This window comes from Lepeophtheirus salmonis, chromosome 6 (genome assembly GCF_016086655.4).
Source record: "Lepeophtheirus salmonis chromosome 6, UVic_Lsal_1.4, whole genome shotgun sequence".
Lineage (NCBI taxonomy): Eukaryota > Metazoa > Arthropoda > Copepoda > Siphonostomatoida > Caligidae > Lepeophtheirus > Lepeophtheirus salmonis.
The window spans coordinates 36,728,865-36,745,455 of NC_052136.2; the positions used below are offsets into that span (position 1 = coordinate 36,728,865).

Sequence of the window (16,591 nt, forward strand, 5' to 3'; positions counted from 1 at the left end):
CACTGTTGTCTTACAAAAGATTGCATTTTATCTCTTAATTCTTGAAAAATTTTAATGATCATTTTCTTAAATGGTCAAAATTTGAAAATATTATTATTTTTTATAATTAAAGATGAAATTTATTTCATATTTAATAAGTATCATTTTGGTAGAAGACATGGCCCCTCCTCTTTCTATTACGACTGGTCGATCATGTTGAATCTTATAGAAATAATAAGGTTATTCAATGTCTAAAGTGAGAATTGCTTGTCATTTCATTAAAAATACTTTTTAAATACAATGTTGATGATATTTGAAAGGCGTAATGGATAATGTATCTGTGGAACAAACGTATTACGTATGAAGATATTCATTTTTAAACGGTTTAGTACTTTTTGATGAAAAATAAATAAGACATTAATATAAAAAAAATCATCCTTTAAGTTTATTTCAGCCAACCACGCCTCGTCTTTAGACTTTAGATAGGAATTTCTTAAAAATAGTTTAATAAATAACGAAGACTACAGGTCAACCAATTTAAATATATAAACACATATAATTTATATATCAGAAATATTAGATAAAACATTTAGATTCTTAAAACTATTATGTAATGAAGAAATAGACTCGTTTAAACTATGATTACAAATAAATACCTATAAAATAATGAATCATGAATACATTCAAAAACTTTGTTATAATTTTTTAGCAACAGCATAACTACAAAATTATTATTTTTTGACCACGTTATGAGCTCCTTGAAGAATAAAAATGGCCACTAGGAGAACCATCGATGTAATGAATGTAATCTTACTATTACTTAAAGGCTCTGTGCCAACCACTATTTAAAAAAAACGAATTAATAAAAAAAATGAATTGTATAGAGACAGTCTCACTTATTAAAGCATATCCTCTATTTTTTCCATGATATTTAATTTCGTCTTGACGATAGAAACTATCATCATTTCTTCCATGAGCCCAAGCCAAATGTACTTTCCCATAAAAGTCTTGATCGGATCCTCCATTGGCAGATACAGATTTTATAAACCTGATGTATGTTCGTCCATTTTCCTCCCAACCTCCAGCAGCCTTTAAATCATCGCTTTGACCCCAAAATAATTCGTCTAATTGAGGTGTGGATCTGTCTCGAGTATAATAATCTCCTACACGACTCAATCCATTCTTGACAGCACCTAAAACAATATCAAGACAATCCATCGGATGAAAATCTCGTCCAATAATCTTCATAGCATCAGTTGGAAATACATCATGACAAGACTTGTCCAATCCATCTGGTCTCCATCCAACGGCTAAATAACTCGTTGTTTTTGCAGTTATAATTCCCTCGAACAAAGACTCATCTTCCAATAATCTCCAATAAAAATTAGTTGTTGTGCCAAAGGAATATTGTTTAAAAGAAGTAAAATTGGATAACTTTATTGGATTTAAGGTTGACTTTTTGGAACAAACATTTCCAAAGAACCCAGGCATACAGAAACACTGCTTTCTGGGATAGGCTGTACCACCAAGATCTAAACATTGCCCATTTGGGGACCCACTGCAATCAGAGTCAGAAGCACATTCGTCTGCAAATTCACATCGATCCCCATAATATTGAGGCTTATTACAGACACATGCTCCATTCGAAAATTTTCCACGATTTGAGCAGTTTTCAACATGTTCCTGCATGTTACCAAAAAAAAAAAAGTTTAAAAAAATAGAATAAAATAGTGAGCCTCACGTCTTCTTGCACAATGTCCACATCAGCACATGATTGAAATATATATTTTTGTCCAAAGTCCAGTGCTTGCCGTATGAGTCGAATGGTACAGTCTTTACAAACAAAGTCATTTGGAATAGAGTAACTATAGGTTTGACTCTATTAAAATAAATGAAAAATAAGAATGACAAAAATAAATAAAATAACTCCAAATCTATCAACCGTTCTTTCTCCTATATAACGATCCTGAGTTAGGGATGAGACCAATTTTTCATCCTTGTCCAGTAATTCTATTTTGAAACCACCTATAGAGAGAGGAGTAAAAATAGTAACTATTGATCCCTATATATTGGATATTACCTTTATGTGGATATCCAAGATGCCAGGATATATCAATGCTTCGTCCATTAGGAATACTTGTCCTAACATCCCCTTTGCCCATTCCACATGGAGTTTTCGTTCTACAAAATTGTAAGATTATCCGAGGGTTATAAATTATAATCAATGAAAAGATCTTAAAAATAAATTTTACCTAAATGCATCCAAAAAGTCCAATTCGTATTTCCTTGCAGGAGGAAATACCAACGCAACGTGTCCTCGACAAGGATTGATGATAACAAAGGAATAAAGGAGAAGGAACGTAACAAGAAACGTTTCTTTCATATTGAATGATGTATGAATAAAATACTTCTAATTCGGCTTATACTCTGATACTAAATAAATGTTATTTCCTATTACAATATAAAATATTATTTCTTATTCTTCAAAAAACAGAAAGAAAACGTCATAGCGTTGAGAAGGACGAAGGGACTATATTCATACCTGATTCTACTCAGTCTTGAATCTGATCAAACTTACGTAATTCATTTACTTGATGTCGAACCCCCTTACATTTATTTTTTATAAGATTGGCTCACACAATATCTATAACAACAGGTATACTATTAATAACACAATACTATACTTTGCCTCATAAGGTATTATTTATGATACTTCAATGTATATGCAGGCAGTTGTAAATGTAAGGGGATTACCCTGATATTAATATATAGGGACATTCCTTTTGTTACATGCGCATTATCACATGGAAATTACTATCGGTACCAAAAAATATGTAATCATTTCTATCAATTATGCATAAAGGCCAATAGTAATAGTACACTGATATTGACAGAACCACCTTAGCCTAATGATAGTTTCCAGAGCTAAGAAGATTTTAGTCCCTACCAGGGGATAAATAGGAACAAGACAAACTCTAAACTTGGTGTACTCATTCCACTCGATATCATTATATGAACGATCCATCCATGAATTTTGTCAGCTATTATTAATATAAAAATAAGTCTACTATAATATAATATTATAGTCCGGTCCGGTCCAGTTCTGTCCTGTATATCAATCCTAAAACTTATATAGTTCGGTCCTTGACGACGTCAATTAACTTTATTTTTCTATCAGTTCTAGTACTGACAGTTAGAAGGACTGATAGTCTTAAGGATCGGTCCTAGGTCCTAAAAATGGACTGGACTGGAGCGAATAAATTAGGACTGATACAATTAGCAAGTATGTAATAACTAATAATATAATATTATAGTAGGTGTTTGTATGTTTGTCTGCGGATTAGCAATCATTAATACATACTAACACCAACTCGCTCATCCTCTTCATAATTCCCTTTTTTAATTAGTATAACTTGCAAGGACAACTAAAGAGTGTCCTTGATAACTTGTAGTCTGCGTGACATACATACATACACCTAAATAGGCTGTATCCATTATATTTTTTGTTGGGCGGAATTAGTTCGGTCCAACAAAAAAGCTCGGTCTCGAACGGTCTCATATAAAAATTCGGTCTAGTTCGGTCCCCAAAAAAATTGGTCTAGACCGATTTTACAGATAAATTATTTATAAAATGACATCATATGTTTTTTCAAGTACAATGACGTTATACGAAGTTTAAACAGAGATAGATAGGACTAATTTTGATCCCGCTGTCTCTTATATGTATGCAGTATTTGTTCTAGAACTTATCGTGTACTTTTGAGATTTAAAATGAATGACAGTTGATCTAGAAAAAAAAATGGTCTCTCAGTCATAATATATGAGACCGAATCAAAATCGGTCCATAAAGTGAGACTGAATCAAAATTGATCTACAAAGTGAGACCGAAAAAAATCGGTCCACGGTCTGGACCAAAAATCGGTCTACAAAAAATCACTTAAGACCGAACCGAAAAAAAATCGGTGCTGGGCAAGTTTCATCAGTAGTAAATACATATTATAATAGTTAATAATATTTAAGCAGTTGTCCACGCCCAAGGTTACAATATTATTTACTTTACTTTCATTGTTTAGTATGTGTGAAGTGTACAACATGAAATAATTAAAAACGGATCAATTTGTTGTGACTGAACAAGCATGCTTGGTACATGTTATATTATTTTGTGGAAAGCAATATGAATAATTTTATGTGTTTTTTTCTAAGAGCAAATAAAATATTGGACCCTTAAACATTATTTTTCATTGACCTTTTTATCAGCAGCAACCCCTTAATCTAATCGTTATAAAATCTTTAATTAAGAAATATATTCATAATATAACAATTCGTTACATTTTTTGTTGAACTCTATTTGGTGTTCCTTCGTACCTTGATAACGGATATATAGTATATATGACACGGTAGAGATTGAAATCCAGTAGAGTCGTTGTTTCCCCTAGGAGAAATCATGATCATAATCTTTTCTATGACAGACTACAATCATAATCTTTACCAGGAGAATCAATAATTCTACTTGTAGAGATTATAATCCAATTATCTCCTAGGACAAATAACAATTTTACTGAAGGAAATAGTAGCATTGAATATTTGAAGAGGGTGCGTGTTTTCGAAAATATCACGCCAAGTCATACACTCTATGGAACTGTGACCGGTAATTTCATTCCTAGTCAATTCGTCCCCTATTTTTTCATTCCCTGTAAAATTCATTGCCGGACATTTTATTCCCACTTTGAAGAAGGATATTTAATGACGTCATACGGTTTATATTTCTACACTAGTAAGTCGTTTTGTGGAGGACTGTAGAGGAGGCTTGAGAGTGGGTAGTCGGTACTGGAGATGAGTGATGATTAGTGATGGATAGGAGACGGATACGATTGATTTATGGTGTTTATGGATTAGAAATGACGTCATGATAAATCTTTAATAGTGAGTAGAAATGAAATCCCAATCCGTCGATATTATTTATACCTTGGGAAATACAAGTAAATCTTGTCATTACTCTTCACAGCGATATCTCGGTAACACAAAAGTAACATAAAAGTATGTATTTTGTCGATTTCCTCTTCTCCCTTGATACGTCATGGCTATTTCATAATTTATTTATTTTCATAAATACACGAACATTTTATTATTTCTATGAAGGAGTTTTGGTTATTTCTTCATAGAAATACAATAATAACTACTCTTTTAATCAAATATTACTAAGCAATATTATAATAGAGGATCAAATAAAATACTAGTTAGATTTTAGTAATATGTAATTTATTTTAAAAATGGTGCAGAAATAATATGACAGTGATAGTCTGCGAGTATATAAGATATAAATAGCTGTTGGTACGTATGACTTATTTGGCAACCTACCAGATGATTTTGGGCCCTTTCTTGTTTATTTTTAATAAAAGGTTGCGTGATAAAATAAAGATAACGACATGTCCTCCGGGTACTAGAACAAAATATAATATTGATGTGACGTCAGAATGTTTATCAGCTGTCAGTTTCAAAAATATTATTTCATGAAATTGTTGTTGTTTAAATTTTTTTAATTATTACCTATTTAATATTTGATAACGCATGTACTTTAATAAAATATTTATATTAATTAATAATAGGGAATAGTTGGGATAATGTACAGTTTAAATATATAATTAATTAATTGCTCAAGCAAAGAGAGTGAGAGAGACAAAGACGAAGTACCAATATTTCATGACTGACTTAAGACTTAGTTATCTATCTCATATCTGCAATTGAAAAAGATATCAATTGTCATATAATTACTAAACAAGCAGTTTCATTAAATACATAATTATGTCGATATCTATGTATGATGATTACAAATTGGGTACCTGCACTGAGATGTGTCCTAAAAAAGAAGTCCAATTGTATGGCATATACTTTTTATTCAGTTATTGTTTCTAACCGTTTTTTTCTTACTCACTTTGTAGACGAACCAAGCATAATTTATTAGATCCATTAGAAAAGTCATTAGGTCTTTGTGTCAAGGCGTATTCCCGAAGTGCTGCAGGAGCAAAGGAAACTCAACCATGTGACTTGAGAACACCGGACATCTGTGTGAAAACGGCTGAGTTTCTCATCAATAAGTTAATAAATTAAATATATTGATTATTATAAATGACATCATTTTATTTAAATATATTATGTAGGATCATTATTCCTCAAGCACTGGATAATAGTAAATATGCCTTTGTTCTGGATCGACTTCGCTCAATACGACAGGAACTTGTTATTCAAAATATTAACGATGAAAGAACCATTAGGATCTATGAAATATGTGTCAAATTCCTACTTTACTCCGGATATGAGTAACGATTTATAATATGATTGATTGTACATTTTCTAGTTGTATTATATTTTTTAGATTATGTGAGTCCAGTGCAACCCGTGTCTTCAAATTCGATTCTCGTCAAAATCATGATCAATTGCAAAGTTGCTTAAAAACACTTATTCATCTCTATACTGAATTGGAAGTGCGTACTTCTGACTATTTAGAAATGATTTGTGTTTATCTACTTTTGGATCTAGATTCTATACAGCCAATGATTTGGCTTCTGAATCAGAAATCACCAGAGCTTAGTCATAATATTCAGATCTTGAAAGCCATTCATATCATTAAAAACTATCGGGAACGAAATTTCATCGCTATTTTTCGAAATATTTCGGATTTAAATGCTTTTCCCCTCATGGCTTTTCATTTTAATCTACCTAAAGTTTATCGGGTCATATTAGATGTAATGAGTTCAGCCTATGGAGTACCCTCTTGTCAATATCCAATGAAAAACTTTTGTCAAAACTTTGCTGTGAATCAAAATGAATGCTTGAGTCTTATTCGAACACATTTGAAGATAAACATGGAAGAAGATGAATCGAGTTATATTCCATTTCGTAAGAACACTCTTATATCGAATCCCCCGACTTCCATTCAGAAAATGAGCGTGGTTGATGATCATTTGAAGGGATTCAATCGCACTTCCCTCTTTTCCTTTCGTTAAGTAATTATTATCTACTATTGATCTACTAATTAAAGATTTATTATTAATAGTATATTAATAAATATGCTTACTACATTAATGGTTGCTAAGGCAAATAAGTCAAAGCCAATAATAAATATCGATAAACTAAATGTAGAATATTGTAATTTTCTATATTTTTTTCCTCCTTTTTTTAAGGTCATAATACTTCAAAATTAACTTACTTAAATAAAACTTGTATTCAGAGAATATTGAGGGCAATATAATTTTGACATATAGATAATTAATTTATTTTACATAATTTGAAATCAAAAAAGATATTTGACAATACAAAAAAATATTGATATATATTAAATAAGTACATCGCCTATGGGAAAATAAATAAACCTCGACTCCTTCATCAACTGTTTAAAATAAATTAGTAGATAAAGTTGGAAAAATCTCTTATTTGTGATCCCAATGAAAAAAGAGGGCCTTTATCGTATCTAGGGAGTAGTAAATGCAAAATATAAATATAGCTTTTAATGACAAAAATATACATGGACTAGGACATTTTTATATAGTCAGTAAACTTCTGAATCAGGAGACGAATTGTTTTCCTTTCTACAGGTCGTGAAAAATTAAATCAATAAAAAACCCTAATTATTCCATTATTTATTAAAATTAAAAGAAATATTCGCAATCATCAGTCTTTTCTTATTACTGCAACGCAAAAAATCCTTCAAAAGTAGTGATGATGATAAATAACGTCATTCCTTCCTTCCCCTTCATGTCAGCATTATTTTAGAGAATATTGAAATAAACTAGTAGTAGAAGGTAATTAAACTCTTGATCAACGTTCATGTTGATTTACAGAATATAATCATGAGGTGTGTGTACCATTATCTATTAATATAATATGGAACATGGTCCATAAAGCTGAGTACTTCATCATCCATATTTGGATAAACCAAGACCTTCATGAATTCCTGTTTTAATCTTTTTTCTAATAACCGCATGATTGTTGAAAACGTTCCTTCCAGCTTACTGAGATTCTTTCCTCCAAAGTAAGGTTTAAGAGTAATGTCCAGTTTCGGTGGAGAACGAAAACCGTACCTACCAAGGGCGAAAATAAAAACAGTTACTACTTCTTCTCTAGGTAGTATCGAAAGGAAATTACCAAATCCGATCTGAAGGAGGTGGGGGGAAATTAAGAATTAAGATCCCTTTAAGAGAATGGAGTTGTAACTTGAGTGTAATATTTTTGCCAGTAATGTTTTTCTTGACCCAATCAGTCTCTGCCATGCGAGCAACGACAGACGACTTTAAAATAGATTCAAGCATTCTAGATCGAAGACCATCTCTTCCAGGATAAACAGTTCCTGAATTAATTCCTCCCTTTTCATCCATAAATATATCCGCTCCTTCTAAGTCGTTGTTAAAATTATCTGGAATATCATCATCCTCTTCAGCGGAATCTGCTTCATCGCTGTCAATTAATGATCCTTGATGTCTAAATTCGAATACAAAATGTGTAAAACATACATTAAAGGATTCCTTAAAAACCCTATATATATATACCTGGATTCATTTGGTTCTTTTTCAGATTCATCTTTCGTAGGTAATCGGATACCTTTGGTTTCTACAGTGGCCTCGCATACTCCATGATACTCTAAGTCCAGATCCACCCACAAACCAAATTCATTTTGCCAAGGCAGTGAAGCATTGATAATTTGAGGCAACTTTAATCCCAAATCCAAAGTTGTGACACTTACTTCATCAAAATATTGTGCTATCTATCAAAGATTCCATATAAAGATTTAATTAGATATATAATAATAGTAATACTTTAATCTTTAAAAGCTTCCTTGTGATCTTTTGTCTCAAAAAATCGATAAATACTTGTGACTGGTGTAGATCAAACCACATTCGAGCTCCAAATATATTTATAAAAGCAAGTTGCTCCTTGACAATATTCTGTTTATTCAATTTTTTTTCATCATTTTCTTCCTCATTTTCACTAGATTCGTCCAACATTTTATCACGGGCTTCTTCAGCATTTTTAGCCTAAAAGATTTATTTTAAAGCAACATTACTTCAGTGAAAACAAAATTAATTAATTTTAAGATGGAGTGCAACTGACCTGATGATAATCATCCATAAAATTTTTAAATTTATGTTCCATTTGTTTGAACGTGGCGTAATTTTTATCCACATGAGTATTTGGAGTGGGATTTTCATGATGCCAGTCCTTCATAAAATTAGCTGCAGCTCTAAAACGAGAATACCATTCCTCTTTTTCCCGACCAGTTCTAGCAAAAAGATAGTAAGTCCTTATGTCAGTATTATTTTCTTCCCCTGATTTTTCGCCTTCTTCTTCATTTTCAGGATTCGAAGACGATTTATCACTATCAGAACCATTTGACTTATTTTGTTGCTTATTTTCTTCTCCTAAAATGATCAAAGAGTGGATGAAACAAAGATAGTTAGGAGATAATTATTAGAAGCAAATTTACCTTTGGAAGAGTTGGATTCTCCTTCCGATGACCCGTGTTTTTTGGAATAAGTTTTTATTTGAATAGGATATTTTTTACTCCACATCCATTTAGCAGGCAGATTATCCGGCATTAGACAAATTTCTGCGGTGGTCAAATCAATCACCTGATGCTCAAAAAAATTCATATTCTCGACTTCAGGTTCTGCTTCATTATGCATTCGACGAAGATGAATGTTCTTTCTTGGAAATCTAAGTTCAACTAAATAACCATACAATTCAACAAGGACTGATACAGTCCAACGAACATCATATGTCATCGGATCATAAACACCATATTTTGAAGGCCAAATATTCATCCATACTGATTTTCTTTTGATTTCTTCATCAATAAAAATGGGGGATGATAGCCTTGGAGAAATACTTTTCACACTGACAATAAACTCTTTTGGATCGCTTGGTGAGACAATGGTTTCACCGTCTTGAAATAATTTAATGCTTACATAGAAAGCAGTAGGAACACTTATGAGTATTCCAGTGATGAAGCCAGTAACCCAATTTGGGACTGGAAGAATCTGAACTAACAAAACTATAACAATAGGAAGTAGGGAATACAATTGAAATTTAGATAGAAATGATCTTGATAAATTTGGATTTGATGCATGTAAAGTTAGATTTTGAGGTTTTGAAGGTATAATGGGAAGATTGAGTCGAGTAAAATTTGGAGGATAATTTGCGATATTCAATAGCTCGTCTGCTTCTATCCCACGTTCAATGGTATCTTCATCACCTGGAATGAGCTCAGTAAATTTTTCATCGTCATCCATATTATCTAAGTCAGATGGCTCTGTGAGTTGTCTCATTGAGACAGGACTATTGGAATTTTTCTGCGAACTCATTCCAATTATTTTTTGAAAAATAGCTGTAGATCTATGAGTTGGTGCGGGTGAGTCTTCCCCATTTTCAGATTCTTTGGGTTGACTTTTTAAAGGAGATGATCTAAATGAAAAGTTAAACTTGCTTCTTCTTATTGTATCTTTTTGAGGTGTTTCCTCGCTTTGAATAGAGTCTTTAGGTGTTTTCAGATCACAACTCTCTTCATTGTCGTCACTTCCGTGATTAAAATCATTATTATCTTTAATACTGGATATAGATTCCTTCTTTGGATAAATTCCGTCCATGTTTTCATGAACAATTAAAGGTACTGTGGAGAGTAATTGCTCTGATAATGAGTGAGATAACTTAGAGTCAACAACAGATTCGGAAGAGATTGAATCTAGAAACAAAATGAATAAGGACGAGGATATTTATAAAATAATAATTATCAAACTAATTATGAAAATATTACTTTTGGTAAAACATAAATTTTCATTCGCAATATCATCTGTCGAGGAAAGATCCAGAGAGGAAGAGCTATTTAAACTTGAGACTGTATTTTGCTTCTGCTGCCATTTTACTTTTTCAGTTTTAAATTTATCACGAATATTTTTTTTAAAGGTATTTAAAAAGGATGGACTCCCCGCTAGACTTGAAGAGCTCGAAGATGGTGGAGTAATTTCTTGTTGAGAAGAAGAGAGGGAAAGAGGAGTGATTTCTATACTTTTGGATTCATTTTCATTAGGAATAGGAAGGGGATCCTCATTTTGGAATTCTACAAAATAGAATTAATTAATTTTTAGCATTTTGTAAAATAGTCAAACTAATTGTAAGTAATATAATAATTAATAATCAAGCAATAAAAAAAATTAAAAAAACCTTTAGGACTATGATTTTAAGTACAAATAAAAAGTGTACCACCCTTTTAATAATAATTTAAGATAAAATAAAATATATGGATCAAATCAAATCAAATATATTAAGAAGAAGTCATGCTCAAGATGATAGATCAATCTTTACCGATCAACTCCTTGTCATCGTGAATTCCAAGAGAAGGAATAAAGGAAGTGTTAGTATTGGAAAATGAATGACTGTTGGATGCATCATCAATGATTTCTAAAAGTTCTTCGTCCCCTTTGCTAAATTTAAAGATGGGTACGTTGTTAGAGTGAGAAGAGGACGTAGATGAAGAGGACTTTCCTATACATTATGGATTTTTTTAGTGGACAATGATTATATGTACGAAGTAAAGAGATCCGAGAAAGTAAATAAAGAGGAAGTGCGTTAAAGAAAAAAAGTTTAAAGACAAGAAGTTGAATTAGTTTTGACATGAAAATAAAGATATTTTGTGGTCACTTTGCAGTTATAAGATACTAATTTATTAGTCTGTAAACTGTACACATTAATTAAAGTCAAATCCGGGTAAGAGAAACACCTCAGCAGTTCCAACAAAAATGTTGCTTTTATCCTAAGTGAAGAATTAGTTTTTTTGTAATTTAAGTTGTAATTTGGCGAGATACGCAATGAAGACAGACAATTTGCTATTCATTTCAAAGCATATTTATTTAATATAACCAGTTATTTTTCTCTTCTAAGGTATATTAACTTTTTCCAATTTCCTCAACAGCAGGATTGTCAAGCCCATTATTACATTGAGCGAATCTTCTTCCAACATTATAGCAAAATAGCCAAATGAAAAAAAAATATATATATATTAGTATCCTTATCTCCGTGATTTACCTAGAATTTTCAATGTACAAATATCGTACAAAAGTTGAATTTATCATGTTGCTTTTATGCAAAGTACATAGTTTATGGTTTAAAAGATTTGGATATGGGGAAATGTTACTCCCACCGAAACGACTTTTATCCGGATTTGACTGTATAATATGACTTTGATAGATGGATTTACCTTTAAGTTTTCTGCCCCAAGTTTCTGTAAACGAACTCATATCGTTGATGCCCAAAGTCTAGCTGTGAGAAGGAGAAGTAGAAGAAGGGACTGAGATTATGGAATGTTGATTATTATTTTAGTAGTTGTGAAGGTCGCTTCATATCCTGTGGTGATAAGAGTGAAAAACAAGTGGTTAGATTTATCTCTGTTTCCCTCTCGATGATTTTTACTTGAATATAACATCCAATAATTAATGTGTATAAAAGAGGTCTAATGAATATATATATAAAAATAAAAGATTGAATCTTTGTTATGAAAATACATGAAATTACGTCTAGTCTTTCCTTTTTCCTCCCTGAGCAGCTTTGCTTTGCTCCGTTCTACACTTACTTCTTAGTTATTTATTATTGAGAACTGATACGTTTTTTTTAACAAAAACAATATCTGTCTTTACTCATCGTAATAATATTATATGAGTAGTACACAAAGACAGACTCGCCATTTCCATTCCACTCACAAGTGACAGAAGCTTTTGTTTTTTTGTAAGGTCGTCTCAAGAATAGTAGAATTCCCTTTCATGAAAAGAGTAGGAACATCCAAGTAATAAAATATCATTTGCAAAAGTAACATATAGGTAAATCGTTTTCTTTCCTTTTTTTTGCGTGAATTTTTCTGCCAGAGCACCACTCTACCTTTTCCTCAAACAATATTATTATTTCCTTTAGCGAAATTTGTATCCTTCTTTTTAATTGTTGCTCAGGCTTATTATATTCCGTTATTTCATGACTTTGTTCTCTCTCTCTCCTTCCAATAAATAATATAATTATTTATTAGTAATAATATGCATAAAACACTTCTCCAGGCTTCCGACTTGACTCCTTGGGCTTCTTCCTATAATTATAATAATTAATAATGAACCAACGACGAATAATTAAACATGATACATCAATAACTAATAAGAGGATTGTGAAAAGGGAAATCTTTAGTTAAGGTTCTTAAAAAGGCTCTAATTTATATAAGACAGAATTCGCATAAAAGGCTCTCTATTGTGAATTAAAGGATCTAGCTATAAACTCCTAGTTGTGTTGGACTCGCATCTCATGACGTTATCGCTCATTCCCTTTTACATTATTTTAATCTTATAAATGTTCCGTCTAATTATTACTCGCTATTGTTTCTGATTTTCTCTTATCATATTTCAAAAATTTAAAATCATGATGATAATAGTTAAGGAATGAATGATAGGCTCAGATTATTATTAAGCTAGCTATACACAAAGCATTGGCTGCCTCTTCCGTACGAATAATAATTTAACGTCAAATGAGTCTCACAATAAAACTAAGGAGAGGCGAAAGTCAATGACTAAAGACACTAACTAGTAACTGCAGAAGTGAAATGAGTAGTGACAGAAGGGATACTACCTCATGACGTCATTGGAAGGGATTCCCACATAGCCATACGTTTGTTGTGTTCACTTCATAATCTACTACATTTTATGGCCTTTTTTTAAATAACACAACGCAACCTGTATTCTCTTAACATTGACTATTTGACTTTGAAAAGACGGATATGTAGAATCATTGTCGTTTTGCATCGATGGCCGGAGGTATAGTTTACTATGTAGTTTTTTTAAATGGAATAGAGCGTTTTCACGTGAGCTCAGCATTTTTGATGTCGGCCATTTTGGGGGCCTAAACAACCAAGTTTTATAATAATGAAACCCCTTTTTTATTAGTATTATTTCCCATAAAAATGTTATCCTTCTATTCCCTAGTTTTATTATATATCTGAACCTAAAGTGTATTAAAATTATGTAATTACATCGGTATACAATCTTATTTCAGTGTTGCAGATAAAATTGAACTATTTTAATGTAAAAAATAAGATATTTTTTTTCTCTAATGATCCTATTTTTCTCATCCTTAATCGATCAAAAAACAGAAAAATAATATTACAAATCTAACCATTTTTAGAGATTTTCAGTGCATGTTACTTTGATTAATTCAAATATCAATGTGTAACATTTGCATCATACAATATTCAATGCAGGTTTTAAGTCATTTTTGTATACTTCTAAAGCAATTTAATGAAGTTACATTAGGATTTATAGGACATTTGTACGTTTTACCCTGTAGAAATATCAATTTTGAGCCCCCCAAGATGGCGTTTCCTTCAATTATGATGGAATTTAAGTATTTTGGTATTTTGATGTGTTATTTTGAGTAGAATGATTGTAGAATTGCCCTGTTTATGTTACAAAAGTCCATGGTCCGCTTATATTTGTTTATTATTTAAGCTCATAGGCCGACCAGCAGCAGTAGGCTGCAGCTGAATTTCAAGAAGAAAAAAAGGGGAAAAAAGACCGAAAAATCCCGAGTCATTCTTATAGATAGAAAAATATTTCAATATTTTTGTATTATTCATCACTGAGGACAGAAATTAATTTTCTCTAAGATGTCGATCGAACAAATGCTGGGATCCAACTATTCACGCTCTCGCGTGGGAAAAGAGATGCATATGGAGGGAGACTATGGACTGGATGCCTGCCATGACTTGGATTTTCCTCCTCTGGATGACGTGAGTCGGAGTATCCAATCTGAGTGACGAGTCCCTCAATTTTTTTATCATGTTTTCAGCCCGCCGCGTATTTGGACGATATGAGTAAGAACGGGACAGGTCCCAAGATCAATTTAGCTCATGGCACGACGACTCTGGGCTTCAAATATCAAGGAGGAACGATTTTAGCCGTGGATTCTCGAGCCACCTCCGGCCAATATATCGGATCCGGTGAAGTGAAGAAGATAATCGAAGTGAGCGACTACTTGTTGGCCACGATGGCTGGAGGCGCAGCAGACTGCACCTACTGGGACAGAGTATTGGCCATGGAGTGCCGCCTCTATGAGCTTCGAAATCACCGCCGTATCTCCGTGGCAGCCGCTTCCAAGCTCTTGGCCAACATGGCCTACAACTACAAGGGAACAGGACTCTCCATGGGAGCCATGATTGCCGGCTATGACAAGAGAGGACCTGGCCTTTACTACGTGGACAGTGAAGGATCCAGAACTCCTGGAAATCTCTTCTCTGTAGGCTCTGGCTCTGTATATGCCTATGGTGTCTTGGACGCGGACTATCGAGAGGAACTCACTGATGAAGAAGCCTATGAATTAGCTCGCCGGGCTATTGCACATGCCACTTACAGAGACTCCGCTTCAGGAGGCATTGTCAGAGGTACGTTTCTCTATTTAGTTTTGCGTGCATTCATTTGAGCCAGGTTCTTTTCAGAGAGTGTCCCTTTAGCTACATTTTCTTATAATATATATTACAACATGCCACTAATTTAGTCCGATAAACTCGAAACTGCTCATTTTCTTGGCAGTTTCGCTATCGCTAATTGTGTAGGTTCATGGGTACGTTAATTCATTCATTAGATTATTTTAATGCAAATGTCTATCTAATAAAGGGCAGGTGACCAAGGAATCCGTCTAGGGCAGAGGTTCCCAACAAGAGAGGAATTATAAATATTCGAGGGGGGGGGGCAGATATTTGTCTTATTCTTAACATAAATTCTCCGAAGACTTCTAGTGAAATAAAACTGAATACTATACGAAAAAAACTCCCACCCCCATGGAGTAGATTTTTTTTAGCCTTTTAAGGTCATTAAGAACATAAACTCAATGATTTACTGTAACTTTAGGCTCAAATATCCAATCTTCAAAACCAGTAGATCTCTAAGTAATAAAGAAACTATGATGGGATTAGCGTTTTTACAATTTTGGTATTCCACTCATGACTAATCTGCAAATTTTCATAAGCGGATTAGCGGAATTTCCACCCCTGGTAAGTCTAATAATGATTCCATTCATTTTGTAATGTTTATTATATGAAAATATCGCTGAAAAGAAGCTCGCTCTCATGAATGTCGCTACGATGACACTCGCTCAAATAAGCGGACACGATTTATTATGTGCATTAATTTAATTAATCTTGTGCCCTCTTTGTTTAGTGATGCATGTGACGAAGGAAGGAAAGAAAATAATCTCCGAGCAAGACTGCATGGAGCTTCATTATAAATATCTTCCTCATTTAGTAAAGAAAAACATGTAAAAAAAACCAATTCACATTTTATTTAATAAAAAATATTGTAACAATGTTATAAAAGTGATGCGTCTTTATACAAGTTTGATGAGTTCTTCGTTGAGCTTGCGAGAGATGATCTCGGCTTGACTCTTGGCCACTATTTTCGTCCATAATTTAAATAGACTGAAAATGATGCAAGGAAGGATGAAAACCATGGAATGTAAGAGACTGATGTCTACATAGTAGGGGGAGGAGGACATGACTCACACAGATAGATCCTTAGGCACAAATCTTTAACATATTGTACCT

At 32.8% G+C, this 16,591-nt stretch overlaps 4 protein-coding genes across 16 annotated transcripts; 2 read left to right on the forward strand and 2 right to left on the reverse strand.

The window, feature by feature from the left end:
• Nucleotides 1–402: 402 nt before the first annotated feature.
• Nucleotides 403–2,716, reverse strand: LOC121119952 (uncharacterized). 3 transcript variants are annotated; one of them, XM_040714801.2, is made up of 7 exons: nt 2,522–2,716; nt 2,232–2,430; nt 2,060–2,160; nt 1,922–2,004; nt 1,721–1,858; nt 876–1,662; nt 403–820 (listed from the first exon to the last, which is right to left on the reverse strand). In XM_040714801.2, exons 2-7 carry the CDS (start codon nt 2,360–2,362, stop codon nt 711–713), a joined length of 1,350 nt encoding a protein of 449 aa, XP_040570735.1. In that variant the 5' UTR covers nt 2,363–2,430; nt 2,522–2,716; the 3' UTR covers nt 403–710. The 3 variants fall into 3 exon arrangements, with proteins under 3 accessions (XP_040570735.1, XP_071745386.1, XP_040570734.1); XM_071889285.1 differs by having other exon boundaries at nt 2,558–2,648; XM_040714800.2 differs by lacking the exon at nt 2,522–2,716 and having other exon boundaries at nt 2,232–2,517.
• Nucleotides 2,717–5,466: 2,750 nt separating this feature from the next.
• LOC121120472 (uncharacterized) lies at nt 5,467–7,114 on the forward strand. The gene is made up of 4 exons (XM_040715358.2): nt 5,467–5,855; nt 5,919–6,074; nt 6,138–6,296; nt 6,353–7,114. The coding sequence occupies exons 1-4, from the start codon at nt 5,782–5,784 to the stop codon at nt 6,981–6,983; spliced, it is 1,020 nt and encodes a 339-aa protein (XP_040571292.1). The 5' UTR covers nt 5,467–5,781; the 3' UTR covers nt 6,984–7,114.
• A 2-nt stretch (nt 7,115–7,116) lies between these two features.
• On the reverse strand, nt 7,117–13,609 carry LOC121120469 (testis-expressed protein 2). 11 transcript variants are annotated; one of them, XM_040715349.2, is made up of 11 exons: nt 13,150–13,578; nt 12,898–13,096; nt 12,224–12,369; nt 11,332–11,511; nt 10,784–11,086; nt 9,458–10,711; nt 9,085–9,392; nt 8,790–9,008; nt 8,523–8,737; nt 8,122–8,454; nt 7,117–8,057 (listed from the first exon to the last, which is right to left on the reverse strand). In XM_040715349.2, exons 3-11 carry the CDS (start codon nt 12,261–12,263, stop codon nt 7,844–7,846), a joined length of 3,066 nt encoding a protein of 1,021 aa, XP_040571283.1. In that variant the 5' UTR covers nt 12,264–12,369; nt 12,898–13,096; nt 13,150–13,578; the 3' UTR covers nt 7,117–7,843. The 11 variants fall into 11 exon arrangements, with proteins under 11 accessions (XP_040571283.1, XP_071745391.1, XP_071745390.1 ...); XM_071889290.1 differs by lacking the exon at nt 11,332–11,511 and having other exon boundaries at nt 13,537–13,609; XM_071889289.1 differs by lacking the exon at nt 11,332–11,511 and having other exon boundaries at nt 13,371–13,589.
• Nucleotides 12,825–16,363, forward strand: LOC121120473 (proteasome subunit beta type-5-like). Its single transcript, XM_040715359.2, has 4 exons — nt 12,825–12,839; nt 14,502–14,782; nt 14,842–15,433; nt 16,209–16,363. The coding sequence occupies exons 2-4, from the start codon at nt 14,660–14,662 to the stop codon at nt 16,307–16,309; spliced, it is 816 nt and encodes a 271-aa protein (XP_040571293.1). The 5' UTR covers nt 12,825–12,839; nt 14,502–14,659; the 3' UTR covers nt 16,310–16,363.
• The last annotated feature ends 228 nt before the right edge of the window (nt 16,364–16,591 follow it).

Coding starts and splice junctions, on each gene's coding strand:
- LOC121120473 (XM_040715359.2), top strand. CDS start 14,660: ATGTCGATCGAACAAATGCTGGGATCCAACTATTCACGCTCTCGCGTG. Junction 14,783..14,841: donor ATTTTCCTCCTCTGGATGAC/GTGAGTCGGAGT, acceptor TCATGTTTTCAG/CCCGCCGCGTATTTGGACGA. Junction 15,434..16,208: donor TTCAGGAGGCATTGTCAGAG/GTACGTTTCTCT, acceptor CTCTTTGTTTAG/TGATGCATGTGACGAAGGAA.
- LOC121120472 (XM_040715358.2), top strand. CDS start 5,782: ATGTCGATATCTATGTATGATGATTACAAATTGGGTACCTGCACTGAG. Junction 5,856..5,918: donor CCTAAAAAAGAAGTCCAATT/GTATGGCATATA, acceptor CTCACTTTGTAG/ACGAACCAAGCATAATTTAT. Junction 6,075..6,137: donor GCTGAGTTTCTCATCAATAA/GTTAATAAATTA, acceptor TATATTATGTAG/GATCATTATTCCTCAAGCAC.
- LOC121119952 (XM_040714801.2), bottom strand. CDS start 2,362: ATGAAAGAAACGTTTCTTGTTACGTTCCTTCTCCTTTATTCCTTTGTT. Junction 1,663..1,720: donor TGGACATTGTGCAAGAAGAC/GTGAGGCTCACT, acceptor GGTAACATGCAG/GAACATGTTGAAAACTGCTC. Junction 821..875: donor TAGAGGATATGCTTTAATAA/GTGAGACTGTCT, acceptor TTTTTTAAATAG/TGGTTGGCACAGAGCCTTTA.
- LOC121120469 (XM_040715349.2), bottom strand. CDS start 12,263: ATGAGTTCGTTTACAGAAACTTGGGGCAGAAAACTTAAAG. Junction 11,512..12,223: donor TTGGGGCAGAAAACTTAAAG/GTAAATCCATCT, acceptor CATAATGTATAG/GAAAGTCCTCTTCATCTACG. Junction 8,058..8,121: donor CCTCCTTCAGATCGGATTTG/GTAATTTCCTTT, acceptor CGCCCTTGGTAG/GTACGGTTTTCGTTCTCCAC.